At 43.6% G+C, this 10,000-nt stretch overlaps 1 protein-coding gene across 5 annotated transcripts in view; it reads left to right on the forward strand.

Annotated features, from left to right (window-relative positions):
• LOC138978591 (uncharacterized) overlaps window positions 1-7,449 on the forward strand; it is a 57,890-nt gene extending 50,441 nt beyond the window's left edge. For 4 of the 5 annotated variants that reach the window (XM_070351347.1, XM_070351345.1, XM_070351346.1 and 1 more), the window contains 4 exons: window positions 334-534; window positions 3,607-3,837; window positions 4,914-5,087; window positions 7,117-7,449. In XM_070351347.1, coding sequence (XP_070207448.1) covers window positions 334-534; window positions 3,607-3,837; window positions 4,914-5,087; window positions 7,117-7,364 — 854 coding nt within the window. In that variant the 3' untranslated portion in view covers window positions 7,365-7,449. The remainder of the gene's footprint in view (window positions 1-333; window positions 535-3,606; window positions 3,838-4,913; window positions 5,088-7,116) is intronic. The other variant, XM_070351348.1, reaches the window with a different exon arrangement.
• Window positions 7,450-10,000: the final 2,551 nt, after the last annotated feature.

The raw sequence follows: 10,000 nt of genomic DNA on the forward strand, positions 1-10,000 counted from the left end.
TGTGTGTATGTGTGAGTGTGTGTGTGTGTGTGTGTGTAATGTGTGTGTGTGTGTGTGTTTGTGTGTGTGTGTGTGTATGTGTGCATGTGTGTGTGTGTGTGTGTGTGCGTTTGTGTATGTTTGTGTGTGTGTTTACTATGTCAAAGAAATATATTCCTAATGTACCAAACATGGTTCTAATTAGAGTCTTCCGTCTAATGCGATATATCTTTACTTATTCCTTGAAATAGAGAACATGCGTTTGTTAGGGGACAACAGTTGGTGTGAATAAAGAAACAAAATTACTTTTGTGTTACATCGTAACTAGTCTATGATGTGCTCTGATATTTTCAGGCTTTGATGCCGAACCTTGCAACAAATTTGCCTCCGTGGCATCTGACCAAAAGGTTGCTGTGACGGTAGAGGGGAAGTGTTACTATGGTTTCAAACAACCCCAGCAGTGGAACGACGCCGTTGCAAGATGTGAGGGGGAGGGAGCCCACCTGGTACACCTGCAGACGGCAGAGAAACAATTCGCAGTTTATGCTGCGCTGGGTAAATAGGACTACGTTTTTCCTCTGTCGGTCTGTCTGTCTGTCTGTCTGTCCGTTTCCCTGTCTGTCGGTCTGTCCGTTTGTCTGTCTTATTATCTCCCTCTCTCGCTCTCTCTCCCTATCGCTCTCCGAGGTGCAATGGGTGGCTCTCCCTATCGCTCTCTCTCTCTCTCTCTCTCTCTCTCTCTCTCTCTCTCTCTCTCTCTCTCTCTCTCCCTATAGCTCTCCCTATCGCTCTCTCTCTCTCTCTCTCTCTCTCTCTCTCTCTCTCTCTCTTTCTCTTTGACTCTCTGTCTGTCTCTCTATCCCTTACTGCCTGTTTCTCTATTCCTTTCTGCCTGTTTCTCTATTCCTTTCTGTCTGTCTCTCTATCCCTTACTGCCTGTTTCTCTATTCCTTTCTCTCTCTCTCACTCTCTCTCGCTCTCTTTCTCTGTCGCTTGTGTTCTAGCTCTCTCTATCGCTCTCTCTCAGTCTCTGTCTCTGTCTCTATCCCTCTCTCTGTCTCTCTCTCTCTCTCTAGACCAGTCTGGCTTTTTCGGGTACATCAGTTTGGAATTCACTTCCATCATCCTTTAAGCACTTAAAAAAGTTTTTAAAAATGTGTCAAAAAACACTTAATGTCTGAGTAGTTTAACGCGTTTTGATTTACCACACTTAGTATTACGCCAAAGATATGCTGTGCATTGTATATTCTGAACATATTTTTGTTGTTCGATTGCTACCAGCTTGTACTTATAATTACTTGCATAGTATGCATTTTATTTTATGAATAACCACATATGTATGCTCTTCATGCCTCATCTTCATCATCATCATCATCATCATCATCATCATCATCATCATCGTCATCTTTATCATCACGTGCTGAAGTTTTCTGACCTCCTTTTGTTGGTAAACTTTTTAACTTTTTAATTTGTAATTTTTCAATTTTATCATTGTGTGTCTGTGCGTCCCAAGGACAGATTGTAAGAAAAGGTGTAGCCTTAAATCTTAATCCTTGTTAAATAAATAAAGTTCAATAAAGTTCAATTCTACCCTCTCTCTTTCTCTCTCTCTCTCTCTCTCTCTCTCTCTCTCTCTCTCTCTCTCTCTCTCTCTCTCTCTCTCTCTCTCTCTCTCTCTCTCTCTCTCTCTCTCTTTGACAAACTGACTTCCAGAAATAGTGTCACTTTTCCACAACACTTTCATGTCCTTTGCCGTGTGTACAAAACAAACTGTAGACACCAATATAAGCAGGATTGTCTTTGTGATGACATTTCAAAGGAACAGAATTATGAAACAAGCCAAGCCACGTAATCCGGTGGACAATTGTACCTTTCGGTCGCGCCAGAAAAGGTCATCAGAATGCAATCGTGCTCTGATTTTCTCAATGCAGCATTTCTCAATGACAGACAAGACAAGGAACTTAGTCGATAAATATCGACAGGGGGCCGACAAATGGTTTAAATGGGAAATGTGTGTATATGGGTGTGGGTTTGAAACAAACAAACAAACCAACCCATGTGAACCCCGGGCCGCAGGCCTTCGATGTAGTGATTGAAAAAAAAGGATGTTCTCAAATGGTTCAATTCTCATTTGGTCTGATTCTCAAATGGTACCGGTATACTCCCCCCCCCCCCTGGCCGCAGGCCTAGGAGTAAAATTTTTATAGACACTGACCTTCTTCCCAGGGGTCATTGACCCAGTTTTAGGTATGAGAGGTGGTTCGCCCAGAGGCTGTAGAGTATACTGGGGCGGTCTCTTTGATGTCTTGAGAGGAAACTTGGCCAGGGTAGTACATGCACCAGAACTGGTGGACACCAAGGACAAACATGAAATCGAAGCAGTTTGCTTTCAGAGAGAACGGTCGTCAGCAACTCAAACTTCTCTGTTTTCTTTTTTTTTTTAAATCTGACTTTCTTTGTGGCCCCCTGACTCCGCCCCCTCCCTCTGTAAGGACCCTCCTCCACAAGGACCGATTTTTGTCAACATTTTAAAGGTCGCTAGAGAGGGGTTCCACTGTATGACCTAACCGCTACTGGCAGACGGCCTCAATCTTCACGCGCAAAGACGAGATTAATAGGTGCTCGGTTTTGGTATTTTGAATTACATTACATTAAACCTTTGTTGGGTTTCATGGTCATGGCAACAGCCATAATAATATTACATGATGTATAATATCATATTTCAGCATATGTGAATTACATGTCATCATACTAAACTGTCATACATTTTTATTCCTACATTATTCTGATTGATCACAACCAAACCTACTATCATTGGACACATCCAAATGCAAGCGCCTGTTCTTGACAATTTCTCTCTGATCTAAATATAAAATCAGTGCAATTTCCTGGGTCGGGCTTTGCCACAGACACTCACGGTTTGGCCTGTAGGTAAAATGTACAATGTATTTTCTGATTTGTGCACAAAAGCTTTTTTTCTTTTTTCTTTTTTTTAACATAACAATGTTTAATGTCACTGTATGTTTAAAAGACCATGGTCATATTTGTAAAAAAAATGTTAAATTAGAAAATAAATAACATTTTGGTTCATGATTTTTCCTACACCTGTGCTAAAAATAAGAAATAAAAATGTCGGGTATATAAGTCACTCAAATACAGCTAGGTATGAATGGCTCGGTTTGAGTTTGTTGCAGTTGACCCTGCACAATGCGACATATCATGTTTTTGTTGAACAATTTTGACGTCACCCCTCCCATAGGGTGACGTATTTCACAACTTCCTGTGTTACACAAACTCTGTGATGACCAATTTTGACGTCACCCCTCCCATAGGGTGACGGATTTCACAACTTTCTACAGATGAACAATTTTGACGTCACCGATCGTCCCTTTACTTCGGAGTCGCGTTTTTGGTGCCTGAGAAATAATAACTTCACCTGCCAGTCTTCTAAAAAAACCATAATTATCAATCAAATGTTTTGTTGTCAACGTTGCATGATCATATCTTTGCATAACGCAATATAATAGTGTGACCGAGACCAATAGAATGTAGATGGTGTTTTTTTCTGTCAACTAGTATTTTCTTCTTTCTGTTTGTCCTAATCGTTGTGGAAACCTTCTTGCCTAGGATCTGAATTTAATCAACACTGGACGGGACTCCGATATCTGGAAGGATCATGGCGGTGGTATTACAACAGCAGCTATGTCGTCACCGCCACGGAAGACGTCACAGCGCGATGGCAGGGGGCACCGAACGGTGAAAGTGCGTACACTACGACGTCAAACATGGCCACACTGACGGCCGTGCAGCTCAACGCGTGGTACAAAGCCGTATGTGAGGAGAGCGGCTTCGGTGCTGGTAAGACATTTTCTTATACCGGTGTGTGTGTGTGTGTGTCTGTGTGTGTCTGTGTGTTTGTGTGTGTTTGTGTGTGTTTGTGTGTGTGTGTGTGTGTGTGTGTGTGTGTGTCTGTGTGTCTGTGTCTGTCTGTGTCTGTCTGTGTCTGTGTGTCTGTCTGTGTGTCTGTCTGTGTGTCTGTCTGTGTGTCTGTGTGTCTGTGTCTGTGTGTCTCAGTGTGTGTGCGCGCGTGTGTGTGTCTGTTTTCAGTTTGTTTATCCTCTTTTCTGTTGCTACTATTGTTGTTGATGGATGTTGTGGCTGCCGTGGATGTATAAAGTTAGTTTGTCTGTGACTCGCTTGGTCGGTTGGTCAGTCGATCACTCAGTTGGATGGTTTGCATTTGGACAATTTCCAATAGCTTGTTCTTTCTAAATATGCAATAGAAGTAACTACGTTGGTGTGATTCTATACAATCTTTTCCGAGGAACTGCTGTCCAGACTACGGAATCAATCAATCGATATGAGGTTTATATCGCGCGTATTCCGTGGGTACAGTTCTAAGCGCAGGGATTTTTTTTGGATTTTTTTTATGCAATTTATATCGCGCACATATTCAAGGCGCAGGGATTTATTTATGCCGTGTGAGATGGAATTTTTTTTACACAATACATCACTCATTCACATCGGCCATTTCGGCGCATATCCTACTTTTCGCGGGCTATTATTCCAAGTCACACGGGTATTTTGGTGGACATTTTTATCTATGCCTATACAATTTTGCCAGGAAAGACCCTTTTGTCAATCTTTAACGTGCACACCCCAATGTAGTGTACACGAAGGGACCTCGGTTTTTCGTCTCATCCGAAAGACTAGCACTTGAACCCACCATCTGGGTTAGGAAAGGGGGGAGAAAATTGCTAACGCCCTGACCCAGGGTCGAACTCGCAACCTCTCGCTTCCGAGCGCAAGTGCGTTACCACTCGGCCACCCAGCGGAATCGAGTGTATCTTCACGGGTTTTGGATAAAAGTGCACTTAAAACGTCAGAAGCTAGCACGTCATCTTTGTCTGAAACGAGTGTACAACCTATTACAGAAACGTTGGCGGAAACGAGTACAGCCCCACTGGCAGAGCAGACTTCACCATCACTGACGCAGGCGAGTACATCGTTGGCCTCGGAAACAGCACCTCGATCGGAAACAAGTACAGCATCTATTTCAAGTGCAACTAGTAATGGTGTACAGCGAATGACGAACACGGCGTCTGCAGGTACTTTTGATGTGTGAGTGTGTGTCTTTGAGACTGTATGTGTGAGTGTGTGTGTGCGTGTGCGTGTGCGTGTGTGTGTGTGTGTGTGCCGTTTGTGTGTGCGTGTGCGGGTGTGTGTGTGTGTGTGTGTATGTGTATGTGTGTGTGTGTTTGTACCCATATGTGTGTGTGTGTGTGTATGTGTGTGTGTGTGTGTGTGTGTGTGTGTGTGTGTGTGTGTGTGTGTGTGTGTGTGTGTGTGTGTGTGTGTGTTTGTTTGTTAAAGAATGTGCTTCTCACCTTTCAAGGCAAAATAATTCTGGGAATATACGTTGTGAATAAATAACTGTGTCGTTGCGTATGCGGTGTGGAAGAGTTGTACTCCTTGCGGGAGTGTCAAGAAAACAATGCAAATAGCATCATAGTAACACTAAGCTCCGACGGATGTGTGTGTATTCGGAAGAAAAAGCCATCATATCGAGCGGACATTACATATTTGGCAGTGCATTTGGGCTCCTCGTCTCAGACCTGGCCAGGCTTTTACATAGACCATCCCTCCACTGAGACACACACCCACACAATGACCCCCTGCCTGCTCGCTGCGGTCACTGAGACACACACCCACACAATGACCCCCTGCCTGCTCGCTGCGGTCACTGAGACACACACCCACACAATGACCCCCTGCCTGCTCGTTGCGGTCACTGAGACACACACCCACACAATGACCCCCTGCCTGCTCGCTGCGGTCACTGAGACACACACCCACACAATGACCCCCTGCCTGTTCGCTGCGGTCACTGAGACACACATCCACACAATGACCCCCTGCCTGCTCGCTGCGGTCACTGAGACACACACCCACACAATGACCCCCTGCCTGCTCGCTGCGGTCACTGAGACACACACCCACACAATGACCCCCTGCCTGTTCGCTGCGGTCACTGAGACACACACCCACACAATGACCCCCTGCCTGCTCGCTGCGGTCACTGAGACACACACCCACACAATGACCCCCTGCTTGCTCGCTGCGGTCACTGAGACACACACCCACACAATGACCCCCTGCCTGCTCGCTGCGGTCACTGAGTTGGACATTATTGTATGCATTCATTTCTTAAGCAGCCATAAGTGGATTTTACGAAATACATTCATACAAAAATACCCCGTGTGCACAGAGAACACACAGGCTGTTCATTAATGAGCTCAAGTTGAGGGATAGTCTTATCCCGTGTAAAAGCCTGGTCAGATCTGAATTCTTCTTCTTCTTCTTCAGCGTTCGACGGTTGTGTTCTTATAATCTCAGGGCTACTGAACGCAGCATCTTGAACACACGGCCAGTACCGTGTAACTGGCCTTGACACGGAACGATCCAAGGGGGGGCAATCTCAGTCATCTGAAAGAGGGAAATCCAAACGCAATCCGCCTTGTTCGATTTTATGGGCTTGGATGATAGAGAAAAATAAGAAAAGCAAAAGCTGGAGTCCAGTCTGGACGAAACTGCTATCAAGAACGCAGAATTGATTTTTTCTGAGTTGTTTTTTTTAGCCGTAAGCGCCATTTCTCATTTCGAATTTCTCATAACTGCTGTTCACAATGCGGCCGCAGTGAAACCAACAAAGGGGCCTCACTCTGGAAGAGTTTCCTGCTCCGATAAACATGGCGCTTACGGCTAAAAAAAACTCAGAAAAAATCAATTCTGCGTTCTTGATAGCAGTTTCGTCCAGACTGGACTCCAGCTTTTGCTTTTCTTATTTTTCTCTATCGTCCAAGCCCATAAAATCGAACAAGGCGGATTGCGTTTGGATTTCCCTCTTTCAGATGACTGAGATTGCCCCCCTTGGATCGTTCCGTGTCAAGGCCAGTTACACGGTACTGGCCGTGTGTTCAAGATGCTGAACGCAGGAACTCGCAGGTTCGGCGCAGGTCTTCCACAGTTCCCCAGATCTGAATTGATGAGCTGATCTGTTTACATGGGAAGGAGTGTAACAAACTTATTGTTGTACAATCTCAATCCATATCGAGTATTTCTCCTTATTGTGTGCAGGTGCAGGTGCAGAAAAGTTTGGATACTTCCACAAGCAGACTTCCCTGAGCGCTGCACAGTTTCTGATCAAGTTTCACAATGTCACCGGTCTCGCATGCGCAGATCGATGTTTGAAGACTTCCGGTTGCCGCCATTTTGAACTTATGAAAGCCACAAAAGTGTGTCGGGTATATGAAGAACACAGTTCCCCCTCACCACCTTTTCCCACTTGCGGAGCTGAGGGGAGCTGTTATACAAAAATGTTTTAATTGTTTTCATGAAAATACCTGTGTTATGAAGAGTCGTCTTGAGTACTACGCCAAGACTGTCCAAGATACACAATAAATCTGGAGTCGGTCTAAGACTCTGTGTGTGTGTGTGTGTACGTGTAAGTGTATGTGTGTGTGTGTGTGTGTGTGTGAGGGTTTATTCATGTCTGTGTGTGCGTGTGTCGGTGTGTGTGTCGGTGTGTGTGTGTGTGTGTGCGCGCGCGCGTGTATGTGTGTGTGTGTGTGTGTGTGTGTGTGTGTGTGTGTGTGTGTGTGTGTGAGCGGGAAGGAAGGAGAGGGAGAGATAGAGACATAAGCTTATGTAACAAGCCTCATTCAAATACTAATTGACAATGTAACAAGAGAGGAGGTCGAATATCTGGAGTTATGGGAGTGAATATAGGTAATACCGTTTTTGTTTGAACGCTCTTGTCTCATGTAATAAACAGAGATAGATTAATGTTGGTGCACTGGGAGGAATGCATCCTTAACTTAGTACATTCCTCGTTCTATTCTTCCGTGTTCGATTTTTTTAAGGTCATTTTAGCATGTCAAACTGGACAATCCACGTGCAGATTTTATCTATCTGATTTTCTCACTTAGTGCCGCCAACAGTAGTGGTCTTTTTGTGTTGGCTTGACTCATATATTGTGGTCAAGGAGTGCTTTTCACAAAGCATCTGCGTGTACTATTCTGCTGACTTTGGTTGGTTCCGGTTTGGGTGCGCGCCATTTCTTAACCTACAGTTTCGTTCTAAGCAAAACATTTGACTGAAGCTGTAAGAGTCCCAAAGAAACAAGTCGCGTAAGGCGAAAATACAATATTTAGTCAAGTAGCTGTCGAACTCACAGAATGAAACTGAACGCAATGCCATTTTACTCGTAGCATCGTCAGGCCACCGCTCATGGCAAAGGCAGTGAAATTGACAAGAAGAGCGGGGTAGTAGTTGCGCTAAGAAGGATAGCACGCTTTTCTGTACCTCTCTTTGTTTTAACTTTCTGAGCGTGTTTTTAATCCAAACATATCATATCTATATGTTTTTGGAATCAGGAACCGACAAGGAATAAGATGAAAGTGTTTTTAAATTGATTTGGACAATTTAATTTTGATAATAATTTTTATATATTTAATTTTCAGAGCTTGTTTTTAATCCGAATATAACATATTAATATGTTTTTGGAATCAGCAAATGATGGAGAATAAGATAAACGTAAATTTGGATCGTTTTATAAATTTTTATTTTTTTTTACAATTTTCCGATTTTTAATGACCAAAGTCATTAATTAATTTTTAAGCCACCAAGCTGAAATGCAATACCGAACCCCGGGCTTCGTCGAAGATTACTTGACCAAAATTTGAACCAATTTGGTTGAAAAATGAGGGCGTGACAGTGCCGCCTCAACTTTCACGAAAAGCCGGATATGACGTCATCAAAGACATTTATCAAAAAAATGAAAAAACGTTCGGGGATTTCATACCCAGGAACTCTCATGTCAAATTTCATAAAGATCGGTCCAGTAGTTTGGTCTGAATCGCTCTACACACACACACACACAGACACACACACACACACACACACACACACACATACACCACGACCCTCGTCTCGATTCCCCCCTCTACGTTAAAATATTTAGTCAAAACTTGCCTAAATATAAAAAGACACACGTGTTTAATAATGACTATTCTACACAATGGTTATTGCCAGTGTAAAGTTTGAGCGAATTTGCCTCTACAAATCCTTGTTTGAATTTGGTTTTATCTGATTTATATAAAAACTCTGACTTTCATTAACATCAGGCAGACGACTAACAAATCGTTCCACTGCCAGTCGTATAAAAACATAATTATCAACAAAACCTTATGCTGTCAACGATGCATATATATAAACTAGATGATTACCCGCTTCGCCGGGAAGAAGTAGAGCCGAATACCCGGCTTCGCCGGGAAGAGGTAGAGAAATACCCGGCTTCGCCGGGATGAAAGCGTTGTGGACAGTGACCTTCTAAAAATAGTAACGGGAATATCCGGCTTCGCCGGGATGAAAGCGTTGTGGACAGTGACCTTCTAAAAATAGTAACGGCAATATGGATTGACGCCACACGAAGGAAGGGAGATAAACGCAAAACACTGGAGAAGATAAGGAAGAGTTACTGGGAATGGATCTGGGAAGATGAACAGAAAAACCAAAATCGGTTCTGCGCTGCGCGCTGAGAGCACGTGTTGAAAATTCTCATCAACCAGGTTGTGTCCGGGGTCTACCTGAATATGCCCACCAAATTTGAAGCAGATCCATTCCAGAACTTTGGCCGTGCATCGCGAACACACACACACACACACACACACACACACACACACACACACACACACACACACACACACACAAGTCGTATATATATATAGATAGATGCAAGATGAAGACTTTCGTGTGATACAACACGAGAATATATCACCAAAAAGCACGTAGTCCGTTACCCATTCGAAGTTATCGAAGTATGAAAACAAAGTGTATGCAAGATTTGTTGTTTGCTTGTTTGTTTGTTTGTTTGTTTATGTTTTGTTTGTTTGTTTCTGCGTTTGCTTGTTTTTTGCTTGCTTGTTTGCTTGCTTGCGTGTTTGTCTGTTTGTTTGTTTAA

The sequence above is a fragment of the Littorina saxatilis genome, linkage group LG10, assembly GCF_037325665.1.
Source record: "Littorina saxatilis isolate snail1 linkage group LG10, US_GU_Lsax_2.0, whole genome shotgun sequence".
Taxonomy (NCBI): Eukaryota; Metazoa; Mollusca; class Gastropoda; order Littorinimorpha; family Littorinidae; genus Littorina; species Littorina saxatilis.